Source organism: Lepidochelys kempii, chromosome 9 (genome assembly GCF_965140285.1).
Source record: "Lepidochelys kempii isolate rLepKem1 chromosome 9, rLepKem1.hap1, whole genome shotgun sequence".
Lineage (NCBI taxonomy): Eukaryota > Metazoa > Chordata > Testudines > Cheloniidae > Lepidochelys > Lepidochelys kempii.
This window is the reverse complement of record NC_136388.1, coordinates 53549793-53576520: the sequence shown is the minus strand read 5'-3', so window position 1 is coordinate 53576520 and position 26728 is coordinate 53549793. Positions and strand designations below refer to the sequence as shown.

Genomic DNA, 26728 nt, shown 5'->3' with positions numbered 1-26728 from the left:
ACATTCTTGGGGAGAAAATCATGCGAGGACAAATGAATATATCACCCATGGTACCTAACAAGTGTTTAAGGAAAGTCTTGTAAATACCTTCTTGGAGTACATCTTTTAGAGTTATCCTCTCTCTGGAGATTGCAACGTCCTTCACTTTAGCTTTTGCCTCCAACAAGGTGACGCTTTTAAGATCATTCTTCTCTATCCGTAACGTAGGATAACCTGAGGAGCCAGCAGAGCCAAACAAACCAATATAAATACCCTTATAATGAGAATCCAAGCACATCACTTCCCTCAATACCACCTACATATGGAAAGGACACAAAATTAATGCCTAGTTATAAGTAATCAAGATTAGGTTTCAGCATAAAATACAAGTAGCAAAATACACTGAGAAAGGCAACATGAATATAAATGCCTCTGAAGTGAGCACATGCTCAGTCAGTCATTCTATATAACCAACTCATTCAGTTTGTATTTGTTTACCTTGTTATACACTTAAGACAGTTATTGCCTTAACCAAATACACAGATTGGTGGGCAACTAAACAAATACTCATGCTCAGAACTGTGCAGTACATGGCTACAATGAAGCCAACTTCTTACTGTGGATTACAACAGCAATCTGAAAAGCACAGACATATCAGTGCCCTCTTCTGGACGTTTGAGACTTCTAAAGGGGTGACTATATTCAGGAACGTTTTAATGATATTATAGTAATGGAGTCCATGGATAAATGTTTAAAGGGACAACTTGAAAGTCATATTTATCCAAAAATTGTTACACGTTAACACTTAAGATTACTAAAACCAAAGTAGGTTAGAGAGAAAAATTAATATTTTTTTTCAGTTTACTTTGTGCATATATTTTCTGTTAAGTCATTTCTACTGTTTCCCCATCAGTATGGGTCTCAGACAACAAGTAAAAGATCCTTAGAAATAGAAAAATGTAGACTGAACTCCATTTAGCAAGAAGTCTCACCATGGTAATGCTGATGCACAGAGTTGTCACTGTAAATCTGGTTTGATTGTCATAACAAAGCACAAAAGTAAAGCTGGCTTCATACAAACAATACGTGTACTGAGACTAGGATCCTTTGTAAGGCCTAAAGGAATCTGGATTATGTGACATCACCAGTGCAGTGCAATCATTTAATTTACATGGCATCTTTCATCCAAAGATAGCAAAACAAATGTTAAGCCTCAAACCCACCTCATAGGAGAGTTAACTATTGCAATACGTATTCACAGGTGGCACAAACCACATTCCATCAATCAAGGGAGCCTGCTGGAGTATGACTCTGCCTAAAGAAGATTACGAGAGTGTCTTTTTTAGGCTCATTAATAGGTTTCCAGGAGCTCAAGATCCTGCCAAAATAACTAAAGTGTAACTTATCTGAAACCCCACAGGGTTGTTCCTATATTTGATATGACATCACTAGGATAGTGCATAAGAAGGGGGAAGAGGATGACTTGGGAAAAAGGCAAATCTAAAATCACTGTATGCTAATTTCCTTTTCTGACCTCTTGTGGGCAATCATCATAATTTGGAAATAGTTTCTTAATTAAGAGTTTCTTAATTCTATTTGTAGATCACCTTTTCAGGAGCTTTTTTGTTAGAGGAGAGTGAACTCACAGACTTCAGAATTCATTTTGTTAGGGAAAACAAGTGTATGCAATTCTGAGGACTGTTATTTGAGATCATAGGTGCACAACTTCCTCCAGTTGGAGGCATCAGGAAATTTTATTTGAGATTAAGACTATTTCTGAAGGTGAAGGTGGTTAGCTGAAATTTCTCCTGATATACTGTACTGGTGGCGTAAGTAACATCACAGCGAGAAGAACAAACAGGGAAAAGTTTTTGGTTATATGAGCATTTTTAAAAAATGAATGTTTTAATATTTTTACTTTAACACATTCACCCTAATCTAGGTAATAGAATAGTGAAATATGATTAAAACCTCAACTTATCCCACTGCTAAACAAAACTTCTCAGCCAATGTACACCGAACTGCCAAGTGCCAAGGCAAACAGCTGAGCATTGTCAAGAAAGAACAAAATGTGATTTGATTTACAGTTTTATTCTTTCTAAACTGGCCACTGGAGATATTGAGAGAAATATGCAGCTGGGGTTAACAGGAAGATGAAGTTAGTTCTTCCTCTCTGGCTCCACTGATAGTTGACACCCTCCCTGTGAATGTGATAGGCAGCTGTAAAGGAATATTCCTCACCTGCTAGCCCAGTCATGTCGCCTCCTCTTTGGAGCTCACAAAACAGGCTCTCTCTGAAACACAACATCAAGTTCGCATTCCTCATAATCGGCTTGGAAAGCCTTCACAGACCTACCCTACATCTCTGACCTCATGCCTTAGCACATTATCTCCAGCCCTAGAAACCCTTTATTTCCTTTATACTCTCAATAGTCCTGACTCCATGCTTTTTCTCCCACACTGCTGCATGTCTGGAATAACACTGCTGATACCCATTTTAGAGACAGTGAAATCAGTCAAAACTTCTGAGACAAAAAAATGTTTTTGAATAAAATAACTTTTTTGTGAGATGTGTGCGCATTGCATGCCAAATTTTGATTTTTCAGCAAAAACTGAAATTTTCAGCCAAAGTTTTTGGGTTTTCAATTTCCACCAAAAACACATTTTCTACAGAATTTTTTTATACCAGCTGTTCCCATTCAAACCACTATCCCTCCTCATTCAAACCCCCATTTAAAACCTAACTCTGACGTCTACCATACAAACAACAAATTAATTATAAACTAGTACATTACCACCATCCCTGAATTCTCCCTCATCCATAGAATCACAGAATCATAGAATATCAGGGTTAGAAGGGACCCCTGAAGGTCATCTAGTCCAACCCCCTGCTCGAAGCAGGACCAATTCCCAGTTAAATCATCCCAGCCAGGGCTTTGTCAAGCCTGACCTTAAAAACCTCTAAGGAAGGAGATTCTACCACCTTCCTAGGTAACGCATTCCAGTGTTTCACCACCCTCTTAGTGAAAAAGTTTTTCCTAATATCCAATCTAAACCTCCCCCACTGCAACTTGAGACCATTACTCCTCGTTCTGTCATCTGCTATCATTGAGAACAGTCTAGAGCCATCCTCTTTGGAACCCCCTTTCAGGTAGTTGAAAGCAGCTATCAAATCCCCCCTCATTCTTCTCTTCTGCAGGCTAAACAATCCCAGTTCCCTCAGCCTCTCCTCATAAGTCATGTGTTCTAGACCCCTGATCATTTTTGTTGCCCTTCGCTGGACTCTCTCCAATTTCTCCACATCCTTCTTGTAGTATGGGGCCCAAAACTGGACACAGTACTCCAGATGAGGCCTCACCAACGTCGAATAGAGGGGAACGATCACGTCCCTCGATCTGCTCGCTATGCCCCTACTTATACATCCCAAAATGCCATTGGCCTTCTTGGCAACAAGGGCACACTGCTGACTCATATCCAGCTTCTCGTCCACTGTCACCCCTAGGTCCTTTTCCACAGAACTGCTGCCTAGCCATTCGGTCCCTAGTCTGTAGCGGTGCATTGGATTCTTCCATCCTAAGTGCAGGACCCTGCACTTATCCTTATTGAACCTCATCAGATTTCTTTTGGCCCAATCCTCCAATTTGTCTAGGTCCTTCTGTATCCTATCCCTCCCCTCCAGCGTATCTACCACTCCTCCCAGTTTAGTATCATCCGCAAATTTGCTGAGAGTGCAATCCACACCATCCTCCAGATCATTTATGAAGATATTGAACAAAACCGGCCCCAGGACCGACCCTTGGGGCACTCCACTTGATACCGGCTGCCAACTAGACATGGAGCCGTTGATCACTACCCGTTGAGCCCGACCATCTAGCCAGCTTTCTACCCACCTTATAGTGCATTCATCCAGCCCATACTTCCTTAACTTGCTGACAAGAATACTGTGGGACACCGTGTCAAAAGCTTTGCTAAAGTCAAGAAACAATACATCCACTGCTTTCCCTTCATCCACAGAACCAGTAATCTCATCATAAAAGGCGATTAGATTAGTCAGGCATGACCTTCCCTTGGTGAATCCATGCTGGCTGTTCCTGATCACTTTCCTCTCATGCAAGTGCTTCAGGATTGATTCTTTGAGGACCTGCTCCATGATTTTTCCAGGGACTGAGGTGAGGCTGACTGGCCTGTAGTTCCCAGGATCCTCCTTCTTCCCTTTTTTAAAGATTGGCACTACATTAGCCTTTTTCCAGTCATCCGGGACTTCCCCCGTTCGCCACGAGTTTTCAAAGATAATGGCCAATGGCTCTGCAATCACAGCCGCCAATTCCTTCAGCACTCTCGGATGCAACTCGTCCGGCCCCATGGACTTGTGCACGTCCAGCTTTTCTAAATAGTCCCTAACCGCCTCTATCTCCACAGAGGGCTGGCCATCTCTTCCCCATTTTGTGATGCCCAGCGCAGCAGTCTGGGAGCTGACCTTGTTAGTGAAAACAGAGGCAAAAAAAGCATTGAGTACATTAGCTTTTTCCACATCCTCTGTCACTAGGTTGCCTCCCTCATTCAGTAAGGAGCCCACACTTTCCTTGGCTTTCTTCTTGTTGCCAACATACCTGAAGAAACCCTTCTTGTTACTTCTGACATCTCTTGCTAGCTGCAGCTCCAGGTGCTATTTGGCCCTCCTGATATCATTCCTACATGCCCGAGCAATATTTTTATACTCTTCCCTGGTCATATGTCCAACCTTCCACTTCTTGTAAGCTTCTTTTTTATGTTTAAGATCCGCTAGGATTTCACCATTAAGCCAAGCTGGTCGCCTGCCATATTTACTATTCTTTCGACTCATCGGGATGGTTTGTCCCTGTAACCTCAACAGGGATTCCTTGAAATACAGCCAGCTCTCCTGGACTCCTTTCCCCTTCAAGTTAGTCCCCCAGGGGATCCTGGCCATCCGTTCCCTGAGGGAGTCGAAGTCTGCTTTCCTGAAGTCCAGGGTCCGTATCCTGCTGCTTACCTTTCTTCCCTGCGTCAGGATCCTGAACTCAACCAACTCATGATGAGCTCATTGGGGCAGAGACCGTCTTTAATTGTGTGTACTGTAAAGCATCAAGCACATTGATGGCACTAAAAATTTGAGAGAGATGTTCTAGTGGACATAGACTTAAAGAACACAATCGTTGTTTTAAATATAGCATCAAACTATTAACTCAATGCTTCACCGATTATATAGAAAAAGTGAGTTAGACCAGCCTTTAAGGCTGTTTCTGTAAGAAAAAAACGATATGCAATTAAGTTGATCATTTAGGAGAAAATATTAGTCATAATTATATGACTGAGTAAAAGAAGTGCAGGAGGCAGATCTAAATTTGGATATTACAAGCCAAAGTAAAGCTATTTCTCATCTATTTATTTCAATTTAAATAAAAAGGAAGTCTGTACAAAGCTCTGGACATATTACAACAAAACCCCAGCAACATCAAACTCATTTAAAAGGAACTCTGCTAGCCAGCCACCTATGAGAAAAGCACCTTTCCACAGTCTAATCATGCGCTCAGCCCTCTTCAAAAACCCTTTTAACAGATGTCTTTTACAGTCATTTCTACTTCCAACAATGGTGACAATAGATAAAACATCAAAAGAGAAAAAAGAGATGGGAGAGGTTAAGGAGAAACGGATTGGGCTGATTTTCAATACCGGAGAAAAATAAGATGGTGGGGACATATAGTCTTACTAGGAAGTTAATGGTTTAAACATGCAATGAGCACTGATTGCATGACAGGCTTTCACACGATCTGCTCATTTTCCTTTCATGGATGCTTCTCATGCACCCCCTCGACATAATATCAGCTTGCTATTCTCTCATCACAAGCATCGGGTCTCCCACATCTTCCACAGCTCAGTTACCAGAGTCATCTCTGAATCTGTGTTCTGTCTTTTTTTGCATTCTCTTTCCTCAACCTTTCCCAATTTTCATTTAGGTATTATTTTGTTTTTGATTTTTTAAGATGTTTCCTTCCTCTCCCAAAGCCTGATCCTGCAAACATGGAAACCAATGGCTAAGCTCCCACTGACTTCAGTGGATACAGGATCAGGGCCTTTTACACCAGCGATTTCTTTTCCCCTAACCTGTATCTACAGCTTCCTCAGTATTTCTTGGTTTCCCCTCCTAATCCTTTGTTGCTTCCCCATATGGTGTGGAGAAGGTGAATAAGGAAGTATTATTTACTCCTTCACATAAACACTAGAACTAGGGGTCACCCAATGAAATGAAAACAAACAAAAGGAAGGACTTCTTCACACAACGCACAGTGAAACTCATTGCCAGGGGATGTTGTGAAGGCCAAAACTATAACGGGTTTCAAAAAAGAATGAGATATGTTCATGTAAGATAGGTCCATCAACGGCTATTAGCCAAGATCGTCAGGGATGCAACTGCATGCTCTGGGTATCCCGAAGCCTCTGACTGCCAGAAGCTAAGACTTGATAACAGGGTACGGATCGCTCAATGATTGCCTGTTCTGTTCATTCCCTCTGAAGCACCTGGCATTGGCCACTGTCAGAACACAGGATAGAATCATAGAATCATAGAATATCAGGGTTGGAAGGGACCCCTGAAGGTCATCTAGTCCAACCCCCTGCTCGAAGCAGGACCAATTCCCAGTTAAATCATCCCAGCCAGGGCTTTGTCAAGCCTCACCTTAAAAACCTCTAACGAAGGAGATTCTACCACCTCCCTAGGTAACGCATTCCAGTGTTTCACCACCCTCTTAGTGAAAAAGTTTTTCCTAATATCCAATCTAAACCTCCCCCACTGCAACTTGAGACCATTACTCCTCGTTCTGTCATCTGCTACCATTGAGAACAGTCTAGAGCCATCCTCTTTGGAACCCCCTTTCAGGTAGTTGAAAGCAGCTATCAAATCCCCCCTCATTCTTCTCTTCTGCAGGCTAAACAATCCCAGCTCCCTCAGCCTCTCCTCATAAGTCATGTGTTCTAGACCCCTAATCATTTTTGTTGCCCTTCGCTGGACTCTCTCCAATTTATCCACATCCTTCTTGTGGTGTGGGGCCCAAAACTGGACACAGTACTCCAGATGAGGCCTCACCAATGTCGAATAGACACTGGATACTGAATAGGATACTGGGCTAGCTGGACTATTGATCTGACAAAGCATTGCTGTTCTTGTATTTTCCCTCATATGCTTCACAACTCTACTTCGTCATCTTTAGCTGCACTATGTTGGTCCAGATAAAGCAGAAGATAATTAAATGCTGAAGCATCACCACAGTTGCAGAGCTTTTAAATTGATTTTCTGCTCTGCCTGGAGCAGCAACATGCAGAGAAACAGCACCCAGAAATAAGCATTAGTACTTCATACTGATGTCCAAGCCTGAGCCCTAAATGAAGATGCTTGACCCTGTCTCATCCATTTCCTGCAGATCATTTTCTCCTACATGCCGCTATTTGCTGTTTTCAAGGAATCCTAAAGCACTGCATAAGTAAGCTCCTCACAAGGATTAGGCAAGACATTGGTGGATACACAGAGGCCTGGTCTACACTACAGAGTTAGACAGAAGTAAGCTGCCTTGCGTGGACCTAGCTATCCAAGTGTCTACACTTACATTTATTTCCCACGAATATAAGCATCCAAATACAGCAAAGCAGTGCCACCACTTCCCCGAGCGACGCTGAGCCATGGTCCAGGTATTGAAGTCGATGCAGCACAAGTGCAGACACTGGGTTACTTATTTTGACCCTAACAGTCCTTCAGCAGCTGTCCCACAATGCCCAACACTGATGGTCATAATTGTGAACTCCACTGCCCATGGGTTATGGAAACCAGAAGGCCTCCCACCCCTTTAAAGCCCTGCAAATTTCTGAAATGCCTTTTCTTGGCCGTCCAGCTCAGCGAGCACACCTAGCAGCTTTCCACTGCCTCTTGCCCAGCTGACCATGGCATCTACACGTCCAGATGCACTCTGTCCCGGAACAGACAGGAGATATTGGATCTCCTGGGCCTATGGGGAGAAGAGGCTTTGCAGCCCTAGGAGCATCAACATCTATAAGCAGATTACACAGGGGATGCAGGAAAAGGTGTATGAAAGGGATCAGGAGTAGTGCTGCGTGAAAGCGAAGGAACAGCATCAGGCATATCAGAAGGCTGGGGGGCCAACAGTCTCTTTTACGAAGAGCTGCATGCCATACTTGGCAGACACCTTACTGTTACCCCACAGACCACTGTGGATACCTCCGAGGAGCCTGAGTCACAGGCCCCCAGCGTGAACACCAAGGGTGAGGAGGATGGGGGACATGCAACTGTGGGGGAGTGGGGGGGCTGGCCACAGGCAAGCGATGCCACAAGCTAGAACCTATTTGAGACTCCACTGCAGTCCAGTCAGTTCTGGCGTCGACTAAAGTTTGTAGCATAGACATGGCCAGAGACAGCTGGAAAAGATATATCTGATAAAGCAGAGGAGTAGAGAGATTTCACCCCAAACACAAAAATATCTAATTGAAGGATAAGCAGCAAAACCACAGATTCATACTGGTATGATAATGCCTTGGACAGAATAGCAACATGTAGTTTGCCTAAACCAGCAAAATGACATAGCAGAGCTTATCATAGAATCATAGCAATGCAGGGCTGGAAGGGACCTCAACAAGTCAGCAAATCCAGCCCCCAGCACTGGGGTAGGACCAAGTAAACCTAGACCATCCCTGATAGGTGTTTGTCTAATCCAGTGGTTCTCAAACTGTGGGTCGGGACCCCATTTTAATAGGGTCACCAGGGCTGGTGTTAGACTTGCTGGGGCTGAAGTCCGAGGACTTCAGCCATGAGTGGCAGGGCTCCGATTACATGCCCCCCACCTGGGACTTTGGCCCGCCTACTCAGGGTGGCAGGGCTTGAGCGGGCTCAGGCTTTGATGCCCCCCTCCTGGGTCATGTAGTAATTTTTTTTTCAGAAAGGGGTCGCAGTGCAATTAAGTTTGAGAACCCCAACCTATTCTTAAATATCTCCATTGATGGGGATTCCACAACCTCCAGTAGACACTAATTCCAGACCTTAACTACCCTTGTAGTTAGGAAACATTTTCCTAATATATAACCTACATCTCCCTTGCTGCAGATTAAGCCAATTACTTCTTGTCCTACTTTTGGCGTACATGGAGAACAATTGATCACTGCCCTTCTTAATAACAGCCCTTAACATATTTGAAGACTTATCAGGTCGCCCCTCAGTCTTCTTTTCTCAAGAAGAAAAATGATTAAACCTTTCCTCGTAGATCAAAAATAGTATAAAGTTCAGAAAATCTGATGCTCTCCTCTGGAATCTCTGCAATTCCTCCACATCCTTCCTAAAATGTGGTGCCCAGAACTTGACACAGTACTAGAGCTGAGGCCTCATCACTACCCTGTAGAGCACTCCCATTTCCTACACACAACACTCCTGTTAATACACCCCAAAATGATTTTAGCCCTTTTTACAGCTGCATCACATTGTTGACTCATTCAATTTGGGATCCACTATAACCCCTTGCTCCTTTTCCACAGTACTACCACCACCCCATTCAGCAGTACAGTTAGTCCCCATTCTGTAGTGTGTATTTGATTTTCCCTTCCTAAGTGAAGTACTTTGCACATCTTTATTTAACTTCATCTTGTTGATTTCAGATCACTTCTCTAACTTGTCAAGGCTATTTTGAATTCTAATCCTGTCCTTCAAAGCGCTTGCAACCGCTCCCAGCTTGGTGTCATCTGCAAATTTTCTAAGCATAATCTCCAGTCCATTATCCAAGTCTTTAATGAAAATATTGACTAGTACTGGACCCCAGTACTGACCCATGCTTGTGGCTAGCTGAAATTCTTCTTTGAGGTAAACTGGTATCAGAGGCCTAGGAAGCACAGACTAAACAGATGCCAAGCCCAGATCTTGTTCATGCTCCTCCTTCTTGGTCAATATGAATGTCATCAATAGGGCAAATCTAATCATTGGGACACTAGGCCAGCCCAGAGTCACCTGTTGTACGTTTTTGTAATTAGATTAATACTTACTGGTTACTGGTGTAGCATTGTTAGGGGTGTCAGCTCTCAGGTACTGTGTCGTCTGTGTAGAGGGCTGGGATAAACCTTGTGAGCTGCTGCTGTCACTAATGCTGTTTTAAACCAAAAAAATTGACAAAACATCAAACTTGCTTCTGTAACATAAAATTCTTAAGATCCTGTCAGAGAAATTCCAGCATATCAAAATTAAATTTAGACGATTATCCACAGTACTGAGACTAAGGAAAGCAGGGTGATTTTTCATAGTGCACCGTTTGATTCTCCACAATCCTATCACCACTTTCCTTTAACATTTAATGCTTTTCATTAATTGATTTGCATACTGATCTATTTTCTATTAAGTTTTCTCAATCCTTGTTGAAATGTTAAGATACGTGTACAGATAAGACATGACAGACAAAAAGCATTACTTATCTCCAGTAAGTTTCATATACCTTCCTTATTTTATTGATACTAGTCTTCTATTGTGGTTGAATACCATTCATGAAATAGACCCACAGCACCAGTCTGAGCCAAGCATACAGCTGAGAGGTATAGTTCATGCTTCCATACACACATATGCACCTTGGTTCAGACCTGTAAAGATGGTTACATACCTGTTTGGTAACTTTTGTTCTTCCAGGTGTGTTGCACATATCCATTCCATTTTAGATGTGTGCACAACAGTGCACCGAAGACAGAGAACTTTTTTTCAAAGCAGTACCGTATCAGGTACTCCGCACGCTCATGTTGCTAGCTAGGATATAAAGGGGCAGAGTTGCCCTGATCCCCCAGTTCCTTCAAACCGAAAGTGAACATCAGTTGTGATTCCAATGAAGAGGGGAAGGAGGCTGGGTCATGGAATGGACATCTCAAACAGTTACCAAACAGGTATGCAACAGTTTTTAATTCCTCGAGTGCTTGCACATGTCCATTCCTCTTTCGGTGACTCACTGGAAATTCTAGATGGAAGAGGGTAACAGAGTCTACCTAAACAAAGGCTGCAATACCACTCTCCTAAATCTACCTTTGTTGAGGCCTTGGAAAGAGCATGAGTGGTGAAGGTATTAGCCAATGACCAGATCTCAGCCTGCCAAATGTCACTGATGGGAACGTGACTTAAGAAAAGAAGCTGATACCGTTTTGTGCTCTTGTAGAGTGTGCTCAACTCTTTGAAGTACTGGAATATTAGTAACATAGCACAGACAAATACAGGAGGAGATCCAAGAAGAAATCTTCTGCAAAGTGACAGGTTGCCCTTTCTTCCTTTCAAAGGAGATAAACAACTGGAGACATTCTAAACTCTTTAATCTTGTTCAGGTAAATGGCTAGCATACTACCAACATACACAGTCTGAAGGTTTTCCTTATCTTTGAGAGTGAGGTTTCAGAAAACAGATTGGCGAGTATACATTCTGAGATTAAAATCCAATACCACTTTGGTAAGAAATTTGAGATTTATTTTTATTAAAATAACTTGCTTCATATTCAGGCCACTAAAGTCTCAAGTTCTGCTACCCGCCTTGCGAAAGTGATAGCTACCAGGAATGCTACCTTCAGAAAGAGATGAGAAAAGGAGTGTGTAGCCATAGATTCAAAAGGGGGCCCCATTAAAACCGAAAGAACCAAATTGAGATCCAAGGATTGTGCAGGATCTTTAACAGGTGGGAAGAGCCTGTCAAAATCTTTCAAGAACCTAACACTCAGAGGATTGGGGGGGAAACAGATCTTTCCTTCTATGGGAGGATGGAATGAAGAGATAACTGCCAGATGAACTCTCAGAACTGACAGACAGTCCTTTCTTTTAGGTGAAGCAGATAAGCCAGTGTAGGGAGCCAGGGTGGCTCCCCTCCGAACCAGAGGGTAAAGAGCCACCCGCTGAGCCTGAGTGGGCGGGGCCAGGCCAAGCTTCTGACAATCCCCGGAAGGGGAGGGGTGGGACAGGAAGTACAAAGGGCAGAGCCCTTTGCCCAGTGAGGAGAGCACCAGGGAGGGAGACAGACGCAGGCTGCTCCCTCACGATCCTGCTGCTGACCCAGGTGAGGCCCTGGGCAAGGAGGAACCGAACCGGGAGGAAGGTCTGTGGCAACCAGGACTGCCAGCCGCTGAATACCCGGAGGACCTGGAGGGGCCTGGCTGCAGCCCGGGCTGGCATGAGTCTGACACAGAGGGGGAGCTGAAGCTGCCAGCCGCGGAATACCCAGACGAGCCGGAGGGACAGGAGAGAACGGGTAGGAAGTAGCCCAGGGGCAGAATTCCACCGTGGGGTGGGTGTGTTTGGTCAGCGGGCGCGGACGGCCCCGCTGACCCAGCGGCAGGACCTTCGCCTCCCGCCACTGACCAGGCCCAGGGGCTGGAACACAGTGGAGTCGGGAGGGCCTGAGTTCCCCTACCCAGGCACTCCCCTGCCTGGGGGGGGGGGGGGGGCGCTACAGACTCGTGCCGGCGCTCCCCTGCCTGGGGGGGCACGCTGCAGACTCGTGCCGACGCTCCCCTGCCTGGGGGGGGGGGGCGCTGCAGACTCGTGCCGGCACACCTTTCCCGCTAATTCCCCAGAGCCCGAAAGGTGTGACCGAGGCCTGCCAGTGGGATCATAGCTCTCCATTGCCCCTAGGGGCTCAGAGGACCGACTGAAACCTGTCACAGCCAGTTAAGTGAATGGGAGCACATGAAGGGTCGAGATCTTTCTGCTGGGATCACCCTGAAAATCTCTTCTATTTCTTGAGACATGTATTCTGGTGGAAGGTTTCCTGCTATTTAAATGAACACTTTGAACTCCAAGTGAACAGAATGCTTTCAGAGGAGTAAACCACTGGGCATCCAAGACACCAGCATATGCCGAAAGGGCCAGGATACAGAGTGCTGCAAACCTATTATCAAGACTTGAGGGAACATTATAGGATACCAAACTGAAAGGCTCAACAGATCCAAGAATCAATACTGATGGGGCCAGGCTGGTGCTATCAAAATTGGATGGGCATGATCCTGTCTGAGCTTGCTCAAAACTCTTGCAGCCATTAGGATATGGGGGGTGGAGAATGTATAGAGATTTCCCCTTCCAGGATAGTAGGAAGGAGTCTGACACAGACTCTAGGCTGTGACCTGCCCTCAAACAGAAATAGTGACACTTCCTATTCTGCCAGGTGGTGAATAGATCTATTTCTGGTATTCCCCAAATTTGAAAAATAGACTTCGTTTTGTCAGGTAGGAGGAACCATTCATTATCTCTGCTAACAATCTACTGAAATTACTGGATAGTTTTAAGACCTGGGAAGGTGAGATGCTTTGAACATAATCTCCTTCCTGATGCACAAAGGCCAGAGGTTCATTGCCTCTTGGCAAAGGTGGCTTTGACCTGGCACTTCCCTGCTTATTTAGGTAGGATATTGCAGCACTGTTGTCTGAGCACTTGCACCAAACAACCTTTGATGTGGGGAAGAAACACTTGACAAACCAAACAGATAGCTCAAAGCTCCCAAATACTGATATCGAGGGAGAGATCCTGATTTGACCAGAGACTCTGAGCCTGGAAATCCCCTAAATGAGCTCCCCAATGGAGAAGTTAAGCATGTGTCACTAGGGTCATGAAACATAGGGTTGGGGCAAAGAAGGTCCCTGAGCACTGCATAAGCCTCAGGTATTGTCAGTTACGAAATCTTAGGGGTGTACCACCAACGAAGTTGATGTAGAAGGTACCAGCAATGGAGTCTGTCTTGATGGCACCAAAAGTGGTGCAAGAGTCAACAGATATATTGCTAGATGATGAATGTGGTATACCCAAGTGGATCAGGCTGAGCTCTAACCTTGGTACCAGACTACTTCTTATGAGTCTCCATGTGGGGCTTGGCTCTCAAAGTGGAAGAGAACTTCTTCTTGCTAGAGGAACTGAAAGCACCCAACTCCTTCTGGTGTTTACATGGTACCAGGGAAGGAGAACACCTTCCATATGACAAGGGGAACCTGTCAAGTCTAGCAGTGCACTCCAAGATGGAGTTGAGACCGAACCCCTACGTACTAAGCAACTGGGTTCTTACTGGGGGGGGCGAGGGGGGGAAGGAAGGGCAAAGCTGTTTCCATTAAGATATATGTCGAAGTCTAACTCCCCTCAACTTTAGTCCTGGTCTTAAAACCCATACACATAGGGGACATACGTCATACACGACCATCTCCTAAACACTTTAAACAACTAGAATAAGGGTCATTGACTGGCATGGATTTTTAACAGCCAGAACAGCACTTAAATTCCACAGACCTAGGCATGCCCTGCTACTGAGTTTAAAGCTCAGAGATGTAAGAAACTAAACAGGTTACTAAAACACATACCACTAGCCATCAGTATAAACTACTATGTACATAATGGAAATAACTTTCTCTAAGAAAATAAAGGGAAAGCATGACAAGCACACACATGCTTTGACTACCAATCACAGGCAGTGTGAAGGAACTGAGGAGGGTTGGGGCAGCCTCACCCCTCTGTATCATGTGCGGAGGATGCAGGTGCTGCCCCTACAAATTACCTCTATGGAAAAAAGTTCTGTGGCTTCAGTGCACTGACACACACACAGAAAGTGGAATGAACACATGCATGTACTTGAAGAATGCCAGTATACCAGCCATTGTGATTCTCTTATGAGACTGCCAAACTGGCTTTCAAAAGTTAATATCTACAGTGGTAAACTATTACAGAGATCATACCCAGGTTAGCAATACTGTTTGCTCAGGTCACCAGCCTTCTATCCCCTCTATCCCCACCACCACTTAGGTTAGTTAACCCCCTACCAAGACTTTAAAAAAACTAAAGAAAAAGTGGACATTTACAGACCAACATATTGTTCACTGTTATAACCCTTCCCCTGAGTCTGTGCTTGTCTTATTTATTTAGATTGTAAGATCTTCCACAAAGGAACTTGCAGTTTGTACAGAGCCTCCACAAAGAGACTGTGATCTCAGGTGGGGTCCCAAGGCCATAGTATAATACCAGCGATGCACCAAATAACTGACCACAATGAAGACAATTTTTCAGCATCCAAGTTCTCTCAAAACTAGGAAAAAGCAACTATTTTCAGTGTACTCAGATATACTAAAGCCTCCTTTCTTCAGCCATGACAGCCTGAGTAGCTCTGAATTTTTGGCTCCCCAAAGCTCCTATCCCATTGCCCCCAGTCAACTGTATTGCACAAGAGGATCTGGGATTTTGAACCATGTCCGCAACTGCTGCCTCTGACAGGGCTTTGGGGAGCCAAAAATTCAGAGCTACTCAGGCTGTCATGGCTGAAGAAAGAGGCTTTAGTATATCTGAGTACACTGAAAATAGCTGCTTTTTCCTAGTTTTGAGTTCATTTTGAGGCTCATTCCCTTCCTCGTCCTTTTCTACCTGTTAAGAGTCATAAGGAGTTCTTAAGAGATAAGAAACTTCCTGGTCACAATGAAGTTTAAGTATTCCAATAAGGCCTGAAGCCAAGACAGAGCAAAGGACTTGAATATAATCATAAGTATTAAAAGTCCCTCCTACCTCAATTACTGGCTGTTTCAAGATCGTGGGGGCAGTGCATGGTTCTTTTCTTTATCAATCTCCTATACCACGTTTCGTGCCCTGGAGATTCCCAGATTCTGACTAGCACTCTAACAAATGGGTGCACCACCACTGCAGTCACTTTATGTAGCTGCGCCCAGCATTTCTGTTTTGACCATATGGAGAAAATACTGACAGCTTCAAATTAAACAAGTCTGAAGAGACGTGCCAAAGCATGATCAGCTTTTGCAAAAAAACAGAAGACAGAGAGGAGCTACCACTGCATTCTGACTAACTGGAGGACACCCAAACTGCCAGCATTCCAGGTTATTGCCTTTTACTTATCCAGTGCTATGGACTGTTGCTGTTGCCACCTTAGCGAGCTTACATCAAGAAACCCAGTTATGCAGATCAGAGGTCAGAAGACAAAATTGTCTAAGTACAAGAAAGGAAGGAAAGTATTATGACAAGCAAACAGTGACAATTAATTTCTCAGTTTTTAAAAGTGATTATCAGTGTATGTGTCTCTTTTTGCACATAACACACAGATACCTTCACAAATGTCAAACAATTGTATATGAAAAGAAGATTGTGTACTTTACCTGTCATCCAACTCTATTCTTTTCATACTATGAAGATGCAAGACAGCTAATATTATAGCCACCAGGAATATAACAGCACAGCAAACTCCTACGCTGATATAAAACACACGGGTAGAAGTGGTGGGAGCAGCATTTACAGGATCAACTGAAATGGAAGGGTAAAACAGGTCATTGAAATGTACTTTTCTCCAAAAAAGAGAGAAATTACATTTATCAATTTCAAATTAGTTCATATATGATTGTGCAAGGAATGTGTTTGTGTTTTTAATTCAGTCTAATACTAGCATTTGTTTTACACCAGTCTAAAAGAACAGGACCAAAGAAAGGCAGCCCTGATGTGTCTTAGTGTTTAAGCTTTCCATTAAGCAAAGATTTAAAGACTGTTTTCCCAGTAGGGGTCAGTACAACACAGAGTAAGCAGACTCAGGAAAAGATCACAACATTCTAACAAGAAAAATCTCCCAGAACCTTCCTGCATTAAGCCAAGTCCAAGACAGAGGGCTTGTCTACACTGACAAGTTATGTCACCAAAAACTGCCTTGTACACACTGCAATGGGACTTTTGTTGGAAAAAAATGGACAATTTTGGCGACAAAAAACTTCCACCCCTGCAAGAGACTTTTGTCTTTTCCACTTCCTTTGTCGACAAACAGCCAGTGTAGACACCACGCCTTCCCCCCACATTTACTGGCCTCCAGAAAGTGTCCCACAATTCCCATGCTGCCTCTCTGGTCAGCGGTTTGAACTCTGCTGCCCTGCAGCCAACCTCCCCCTCCCCCTTGCAAGCCCCAGGAATTTTAAATCTCATTTCCTGCTTGCTGGCTTTCCAGGTGAGCATGGCTGGCTATCGCACCAAACGCGCTCCCACTTGGACCACCGCTGAGCTGTTGGATCTGATCAGTATATGGGGAGAGGAGTCTGTTCAGTAGCAGCTGAGATTGATCCGTAGGAATCGGGACACATATGGGCAAATTTCTCGAGGCTTGTGCAAAAAGGGCTATGATCGGGACACGCAGCAGTGCAGAGTGAAGATAAAGGAGATGAGGCAGGCGTACCATAAGGAGCGGGAGGCAAACCATCACTCCAATGGTGCACCTAAGACCTGCCGCTTCTATAAGGAGCTGAATGCTATCCTCAGTGGTGACACTACCTCCATCGTCGACAGCCCCATGGATACCTTGGAGGCAGCAGAAAGAGGGGGTAACCCGGAAGCTGACATTCTGGATGAAGAAGTGGAGCTAGAAGAGAATGTGAAGCTCCCAGCGGGGTCACCCAGTGGGGTAGACAGCCAGGAACTTTTCTCCACTCCAGAAGTGCTCTACGGGGAGCAGGAAGCAGATGAGATGCTGGGTAAGTTGCTATGGCTTGTGTAGGGAATCAACAAGTGGGAGTAGGTAGTGTTTTATGTAAGCTGGACATTGCCCTGGGTAGCTAATCTACATGGCCAAGCAGGGTGTCGATGGACATTGAGACCTGCAGGGAATCCCCCAGAGAGGAGCTCTGGAAAGTTTCCAGGCAGTACTTGTTAATCCTCTGCTGCAGATTCCAAGGGATTGCAGCCTTGTTAGTTCCCCCATTGTAGGAAACTGTACCATGCCATTTTGCAATCACTGGAACTGGGACCAAAGTGGCACATAGCTGATCTGCATATAGACCGGGGTGAAAACCGCAAGCATGCAGTAGTTGTGCCCTGGTTTCCCTGCTTACCCGCAGCAGTGAGATGTCAGCCAGCAGGTTGGCCGCCTGTGAAAAAGTGTGTGATAATTTGAGAATAAGTTCCCTGCAAACGGTGTCCGTTTTGTTCGTACCCACAACCACCTTCCCCCGCCACTCCTGACACTCACCATGATTGGGGTGCTCGTGGAGCTCTGTGCCTGCCTAGTGAAAGTGATTGCTACCAGTTGCAAAAGGCCCTTGTTACTGAAATGTTTCAATCATTTGCTGGAATGTAACAATCCCTCTTCTGTGCATTGTCTACAGCAGCCGAGACCTTGAGGAACTCTGGACTTTTGTTGTAAGTCACTCCTGCTGACCGGCTTTGGCAGATAAGGAAGAAACCGAGACGCAGCAAAAAAGACATGTTCCGCGAGGTGCTGCAGCGTGATGAGAGAGAGACCAGGGAACACAAAAGTGCTGGGAAGCCGAAGTCAGGACAGAAAAGAGAATGCAGCATTTGCTAGGCAAGCGACAGAGCGGATGATAAACGTCAGGATATAGATTATATAGATATTCAGGCCTGTCTGTAAAGGCCTATACTCTAAGAATTTAGGTGTATTCTTATCACTTGGCTAGTGATAGAGCTATAAAAGAAAGAATCAAAATCACTGTCTGCTGGTGTAAGGTCCTTCTCTTACTGTGACAGTCTGAGGCCCTGTTCTTAGGCTAAGGCCTTTGGCTAAGCAGCAGAGGCAGCCATAAGCTGGGAAGCGAACGGTCACATCCTCACATTCCAAACTAGTCACATTGAAATAAGGTGCTATTGGGCTGTTAGGCACTATCAGGACAGGATTGTATTCCTATCACCTCCAGAGAAAGGGAAGTGCCTAGAAAATGTAAAAGAAAACTTAGTTTGATAGCATCCTGTCTGGCAAGAACTCACTTATCAATAGCTGGGATGTGAAATCCTCACTTCTGTATTGTTTTGTCATTATAGTTCCTACTTTGCTGCTGTTTGTCTGTATAATCTCTGTCTGGTTCTGTGATTGTTCCTGTGTGCTGTATAATTAATTTTGCTGGGTGTAAACTAATTGAGGTGGTGGGATATAATTGGTTACATAATCATGTTACAATATGTTAGGATTGGTTAGTTAAATTTCAGGAAAATGATTGGTTAAGGTATAGCTAAGCAGAACTCAAGTTTTACTATATAATCTGTAGTCAATGAGGAAGTGACTGGGGTGTGGGTGGGGGTGGGCATGGGCATGTGGGTGTGTGAGATGGGAACAGGGAATGGGGGTAAGAAAATTGGAATCATGTTTTGCTAAAGGGGGAAATGGGAACAGGGAATGGGAGTAAGGAAGTTGGAATCATGTTTGGCTAAGGGCAGGAATGGGAACAGGGACACAGGTGTAAGGCTTTGTGGTGTCAGAGCTGGGAAGGAGGATACTAAGGAAGGAAACTGGAATCATGCTTGCTGGAAGTTCACCCCAATAAACATCGAATTGTTTGCACCTTTGGACTTCGGGTATTGTTGCTCTCTGTTCATGGGAGAAGGACCAGGGAAGTAAGTGGGTGAAGGAATAAGCCCCCTAACATGGAGGATCAGAGATACTCAAGTCTTTGATACAGCTGCAGACTGAGCAAATCTGTGCACAGATTATGCAAATGCAGCATGCGGCTATGACCACGGGAATACTTTCCTCAGTAAGGTTTAGCCTGCCACTGAGACACCTCCAGCGAGCTTTCAAACAGCCAAAAGCACATTCGACTACCATGCGGCACCTGCTCAGCCTGTTGTTAAAATGCTCCTTGCTGCTATCCAGGGGCCCTGTGTAAGATTTCATGAGCGAGGGCTGTAAGGGGTAAACTGGGTCTCCCAGGAGTACTACTGGCATTTCCACATTCCCCACTGTGATCTTGTGGTCTGGAAAGAAAGTCCCTACCTGCAGCTTTCTGTACAAGCCACTGTTCCTGAAGATCAGTGCGTCATGCACCTTTCCAGACCTGCCTGCATTGATGTCCATGAAACACCCCTGGTGATCCATAAGCGTCTGCAACACCATGGAGAAGTATCCCTTCCTATTGATATATTCTGAGGCATGATGGTCTGGCGCTAAAATTGGAATGTGTATGCCATCAATCACCCCACCAGCATTAGGGAAACCCATCTCTGCAAAGCCATCCACTATTTCATGCACATTTCCCAGAGTCACGGTCCTCCGCAGCAGGATGAGATTTATTGCTCTGCACACCTGGAGTAATACAGCCCCAACAGTGGACTTCCCTACTCCAAATTGATTTGCAACTGACCAGTAGCAGTCTGGAAAGGGCAGCTCTCATTCTGGTGTCCTTGCACCATAGGTCAAGGGCCAGCTCAGCACATACCTCCAGGAAGGTTACTTTATGCATTCTAAGGTTCTGTACCCACTGGTCTTCATCCTACACCTGCATGACAATGCAATCCCACCAATCTGTGCTTTTTTTCCTAGCCCAAAAGTGACGGTCTACCGTATGCAGCTGCTCTGTGAATGCCAAAAGCACTGATAAGTTGCTGCTGTCCATATCACACTTGGGTGCCTGTGATTCATCCTCTGTCAGTAACTTTGCGAGTAACTCTGCTGCCATGTGCAATGTCCTCCCAACAGTTAACAGTGCATAGGAGAGAAGTGCAGGATCCATCCTCTCTCACTTCAGATGCTGGTGGCTACTACAAAGACTGACAGTTGGAAAAACGGTGCAAAAGGAAAGCCAGAAACCATTGGAGGGTTGGGACACAAAGCGGTGCAAGACAGGACATTTTGAATGTCCCAGGATTTGCCGCGCTCCGTTTCCTCCTTCCCACAACATCTAGCGACAGATGGTGTCACCAGGCACTGTGGGATACATACCCTCAGTGCATTGCTCATGCTGTCAACAATGGTGCCCCGAACGTGGACACGATCTGGCGACAGAGGGAGCAAATGCAGACTCACTTTGGCAACTTTGCTTTTGTCGATTTTTTTCCTGTCAACATTAGTTTCATCGAAAAAACCTGCCAGTGTAGACAAGCCCATGGACCAGCAACCCAATCAGTGCCATCATATACTCACCAAGGACACCCTGGTGCTCTCCAGGCTACATGCAAAGGGAGAAGTGGGCCTCCAAACCGCTGGTCTTGGGAGACTGCTTACTGGAAACTAACAATCCCTTCCCCACAAAAAATGCTATCGCTACCAAAGTATACATGGGGGAAGTGGGAGAGCTGCAATCAAACCAGCCACCTGCTTCTGACCCTCTGCACTCATTCTTGCAGACTTAGGTAGAAACTGCACTACAGCAAGTGGAATTGTAAAGAGGCATAACTTTGCAGCAAGGAGAAATCTAATTCAGTCACGGAGAATCACACTTAAGACCTCATATTTGAGGGAAGTATGGAGTTAGTGCACAGAAGTTGTGCGCCTTCCCCCGTCCCCCAGCCGTGAACTGATCTGCAACTTAAAGACTCCCTAGCCTGTAGCTCAAGGGTATCTTACTCTCTGCCTTTAACAAGCCTCATGGGTGGGATCCCTGGTACCTGTCCTACTCCTTGTTTAATGCAGCAGCACTTGCAGGTGATTAAGCCTTTTCAACCAACCAACCTCAACTGCACTGATTCCTGGAGACCAGCACAAATTAGCAACCACTGGGCTGCCTGTCATGCCTGCCCTCTACGGTGCTAAGAAGCTGCCATGTGTGTGCACCAAAAGAAGGCAAGACCTACTCCTATTTTAGGAAGAGGGCCCTACCCACCCCCCATCATTTTTAAACAACACTCATATTAGGCAAAAAAAAAGTGCAAGGGATAAGTAAAAAATTAGCACCACAGGAAACTGAATAAAGCTGCCCATTGAGTTCCACAAGAATTTTTACGAAATGCTTATGTTTTGGGTACCACAACAGGTGCTAACACGCTGTGGTTGGCATTTCCAACTTGGGACACGGTGAGGGAGATAATAAGGGCCGAAGCCACTTCACACTGCACATTTACATCAGCAAGTTAAATGGCACACACAACAGATTCTAAATCTAAAGGTCAGAAACAGATTGGCTTTGATAGCCCAAAACCTCTGGAGTCATGTATCGGGCAAAAATTGTGATTACCCCAGACCACCACCTTCTCACCCTCATTATATATTGCTGACTGAACAGAAGAATGGAGTTAAGAAAACTGCGAAAAGCCTGTCTCTAAAATCTGAATTTCATGGAAGTTACTGTTTTCACATCATTCTCTTCATAAAGAAGATATATCACAAGGTTCCTGTTAAGTTACGCCAAAACGAATAAGTGCCCTTAATATTACTTACAAATAGCTTTGCTGCTGTTTTTGTCAGATGTTGGAGTTTTTACTTCTTGTTCAAATTCTAAATCGACAAGAGAAAAATGTGAAGTTCTAGTACACATTTTGTATTGTAATTCCTTTACACTGAATCACCTTGTCCATTTCTATAAAAAAGTGTTTTCCTAACTCGTCAGACTGAATTAAAACCTATTGTTAATGTTAATTTCAGATTTTCACTATAATCATGTTTTGTCATGCTCCTAACTCTCAAAAATTCTCCTTCAAAACTGAATTTGCCATGTCTGGTCTCAGCTGAGTCTCCCAATCCAGTACTTAACTACTATGGGTGGGGAAAATGATACTGGACATCCTTTGTCCACAAATTCTCAAAATCTAAGGACTACTGATACACAAATGGCTATTTTTCAAACTATCCTAAGTCATCAAAACCTATTTTCATCAGAAAAGCATTTTTCAGTAAGAACTACTTTCCTGCAAAATGTCAGCTTTCACTCTCCTTGCACTAATTTTATTGTACGAGAAGCGGCTTAACTGCTTTCTGCTCACATTTTCTAAGAACTTCCATTTGGAAATTCATAACCAAATGGAAGTGAAGTCAGTCTGCCCTCAGGGTAGACGGTGACAGACACACACACACCCCACCAAATGCTATCATGAGACTGAAGAATTATGAGGAGCAAGCGAACCAAAATAGTGATCATCTTTGCTAAGAGCAGTCTACTGAGAATAGGAGATTAAAGAAAAACATTCTTTACAGTACTCCAAAGCCTACCCTCTTTCAAAATGGCTGCAGACTCAAGAAAAAAGTCTTCAGTTATGAAAAGTGCCCCCCCCCGCCCCAAAAAAAGGAAAGCATTAATCCGCACAAAAAAATATTCAAATGTAGCTTTGCTCTCCAAGTTTCAGTGTTTTAACTATATGGGGAGTTTGAAAAGTCTGCATCTTTTTTTTTTTTTAGTGAGATCATAAAGGACAAAAAAGATTCTCAGGGTGCCAACTTTAAGTGACCCATTTTAAGATCATTTTAACTTACTTTATAAGATTTACTTTTAAATTCTCAGAAAAGCCTTTCTATATTTAAAATGATGTAATTTTGGGGAGACTATTTTTTCCAGAGATAAGTGGTGGTATCCCTGCTTTAAATGCAAAACTTAGTCATAACTATGAAACTGCAGTTACTATCTCCATAATACAGTAATTCCCAAACTTGTTCCGCTGCTTGTGCAGGGAAAGCCCCTGACGGGCCAGGCCGGGTTGTTTACCTGCCGTGCCCACAGGTTTGGCCGATCGCACCTGCCAGTGGCCGCGGTTCGCTGCTCCAGGCCAATGGGAAATGCTGGAAGCAGCGGCCAGCACGTCCCTCAGCCCGCGCCGCTTCCAGCAGCTCCCACTGGCCTGGAGCAGCGAACCGCGGCCACTGGGAGCCACGATCGGCTGAACCTGCAGATGCAGCAGGTAAACAGCCCGGCCCGCCAGCGGCTTTCCCTGCACAAGCGGCAGAACAAGTTTGGGAACCGCTGTCATAATACAAAGCCAGTTATTCAATTAAAGCCCATCAGCTGCCCTGCCTTCCCAATTCTGTGTAAATTTAGAATATTTATTTGTTCCCCCATCATCCTCCTTCATCCAAATTTCCCTTATTTCTCTGGAAGGCAAGAGATCTTACCAATCCCTCCCTCTATTCTCAAGTTCCTGGGAAACATTTTATTTCATTCTGAGAGATTCTTATTCCATACCCATCACCGTAATCTCTCCCCCCTCACTCCTTTTTCCTCTCCTTTAACACTAAAAGTTGCTAAATCTTGGAAGCTTGATGTCTTACTTTTGTAGCACATTTTCCTTCGTTTGAAATTTAAGACTGTGATATTTTTTGAGGAATTTATTGTCAAGTTGAGCTGCATTAATATTGTAACCTCAGAGTCTAGTCTGCCCGTGCAGGAGAGTTCAACACGAAACACTGCAAATAGAAAATTAGAGTCAGACATTTGTTTACACTACATTTCAACCATTTTTTAATACAATCCTCAAGTGATGCAGGATTCTGCTGCCTTTTTTTTAAACTCAAGCATTTTCCTAGAATTTCACTTTGCTGTTCAAACTGGGTAATTTCTGGGAACACATGGCATTTTAGGTAGCAGCTGTCAAATACATTTAAACAACTGAAATTGAAGTTTGCAGATCTCAAAAACCCAACAGTATCTGTGGGTAAACAATGGTTAGTCACTCTGCATTGCAGTTACCAAATATTAATGAATCACATGCAGAGGCTCAGTGTGGTCCAAGGATAGTGAGGAACACACACAGAACTGCTTAGAATCATAGAATATCAGGGTTGGAAGGGACCTTAGGAGGTCATCTACTCAAAGCAGGACCAATCCCCAATTTTTGCCCCAGATCCCTAAATGGCCCCCTCAAGGATTGAACTCACAACCCTGGGCTTAGCAGGCCAATGCTCAAACCACTGAGATATCCCTCCCCCCTTAATTTCCTTTTATTTTTTAAAACCATCAAGGTGGCCTTTTTGACAGCACCCAAACTGGCCTGAGCAAATCTGTCTGGGAATCTAGCTTAAATTAACATGACTAGGTTTGTTTTCAAGGCTATGTACCAGCATCGGTGATATCAGAGCAACTGCAGAAATAATAGGCTTGACTCTACTGCTTACCTGTACAAAAAGGATAAAAAAAGATACAAAATGCAAAACAGCAGCATTTTACATCCATTGCGCACAGGTTCAAGCAACTCCAAAGGGTACAAGACAGTGCAGAATTAAGCACAGTAACTGTTACTTTGCTTCTGCAGCAGCAGATGAGTGCGTTTGTGAAAATCCCACACAATGCAGTTTTATTTCTAAAACATGTTCTAGAGAAGAATGAATATACACCAAATAGTTGTTTTTATTTGATTTTTTACAACGCATCAATGTCCTTAACATGTTAAACTTATTTCTACTACTTTTCTTTTAAAAAGGCAATCATTAAGTTACGTGTCTATAAACTAGAGAAGTGGGATTAAAATCTGCACAACTGTTGGCCAAACTGGAATAAGAACCTTCTATATATTCTTGGAATGCGATGCTTCCCTTCTCAGGAAAATTTGTATCCTTTTTCCCCAAAAAGGGGGGAAGGAGGAGATTTATTCTTGAGCACATCAACTTATAATTGCCTTCTAAAAAGGAGCCATCATCATTCACTCTGAATACTTGTTTGATAAATACTGAATATTTGTTTGATAGAAACATACTGCTAAACTACTAGCGAACAGGAAAAAAAAATGCATACAATCAGAAGAGCTTGGAATTCTCACTATTTGATTTTCCTTTGTTTAGCATGTTTCAGAAAATAAAATTTATCGCATATCTCAGTGCATCTAAATCAAATGAGATACAAACGTTAAGATTTTCTATATACAGAATTATCTAGATGTGTCATAACTGTTGTATCTTATATGTTACGTACAACTAAAGTTACACAAAATTTTATTGTATGCATTTCTGGGGAAACTAGGAAATGTTACTGAGTGCCAGAAAAACAGTATTCATGGTAGTACTGTGCATGTGCCTTCAAAGCAGAAAGCCTGTTTACTTACCTGATAATGCACGAGGGACTTCTCCTTGTACAGAAATGTTCGCCTGAGGCATATCTATAGCCATAGCATTATCTACCTGAAATCCCAGTTTATATTCAACCTGTAACAGTATGTGGGAGAAGGTTAAAAAACTCCAATGATAAAACAATTAATATTAACACCTTTTCAAGCAATTTTTATTTGACACATAAAATTAAAATCACTAATCAAAATTTTTGAGTTTAAAGTACCTGAAGTTCATCACCTCACCTGATTTTCACAAGGCATGCTGCTCAGTACTCTGAATATCAGGCTCTGTTATAGTATTTCAAATTGGACATCCAAAAGCACTCTAAATCACTAATCATGTTTGAAAATTTAGGCCAGAATTGTGTTTGTTTTTTTTAAATAATCCTTTAAAAATACTTAAAATATGGCTAACTCCAATATATTAAGTTTATTTGTTCAAAAGCTAACTAATTCAATCTATGGGAATTAAGAAATCAAAAAGGACATTACCACTCACCTAGTAAGTTTCAGTATAAGAAGGCTATAAACTACAGGCTCAACTACAGTTAAGGTCTGTTTCCATTTTAAGACCCTGAACCTTAAAAACTTGTTCAACTACTGTCCAGGAGAGCTAGCTGTATTTTAAAGAATTCTTATTGAGGTTAGAGGAACAAATCATCCCGATGTGTATTAAGAATAGTAAATATGGCAGGCGACCAGCCTGGCTTAACATTGAAATCCTTGCTCATCTTAAACACAAAAAAAGAAGCTTACAAGAAGTGGAAGATTGGACAAATGACCAGGGAAGAGTATAAAAATATTGCTCGGGCTTGCAGGAGTGAAATCAGGAAGACCAAATCACACCTGGAGCTGCAGCTAGCAAGAGATGTTAAGAGTAACAAGAAGGGTTTCTTCAGCTATGTTAGCAACAAGAAAAAAGTCACGGAAAGCGTGGGCCCCTTACTGAATGAGGGAGGCAACCTAGTGACACAGGATGTGGAAAAAGCTAATGTACTCAATGCTTTTTTTGCCTCTCTGTCTTCAC

At 43.7% G+C, this 26728-nt stretch overlaps 1 protein-coding gene across 5 annotated transcripts in view; it reads right to left on the bottom strand.

Annotated features, from left to right (window-relative positions):
- RYK (receptor like tyrosine kinase) overlaps positions 1 to 26728 on the bottom strand; it is a 174566-nt gene that overhangs the window by 91349 nt on the left and 56489 nt on the right. For 3 of the 5 annotated variants that reach the window (XR_012160844.2, XM_073360374.2, XM_073360370.2), the window contains exons 3-8: positions 25696 to 25795; positions 23930 to 24064; positions 22112 to 22168; positions 16131 to 16275; positions 10030 to 10130; positions 88 to 222 (exon numbers count right to left, since the gene is read on the bottom strand). Coding sequence is in view for 4 of the 5 variants with exons in the window: in XM_073360374.2 (XP_073216475.1) it covers positions 88 to 222; positions 10030 to 10130; positions 16131 to 16275; positions 22112 to 22168; positions 23930 to 24064; positions 25696 to 25795 (673 nt within the window). In the remaining variant the exon portion in view is untranslated. The remainder of the gene's footprint in view (positions 1 to 87; positions 223 to 10029; positions 10131 to 16130; positions 16276 to 22111; positions 22169 to 23929; positions 24065 to 25695; positions 25796 to 26728) is intronic. The other 2 variants (XM_073360372.2, XM_073360373.2) reach the window with 2 other exon arrangements.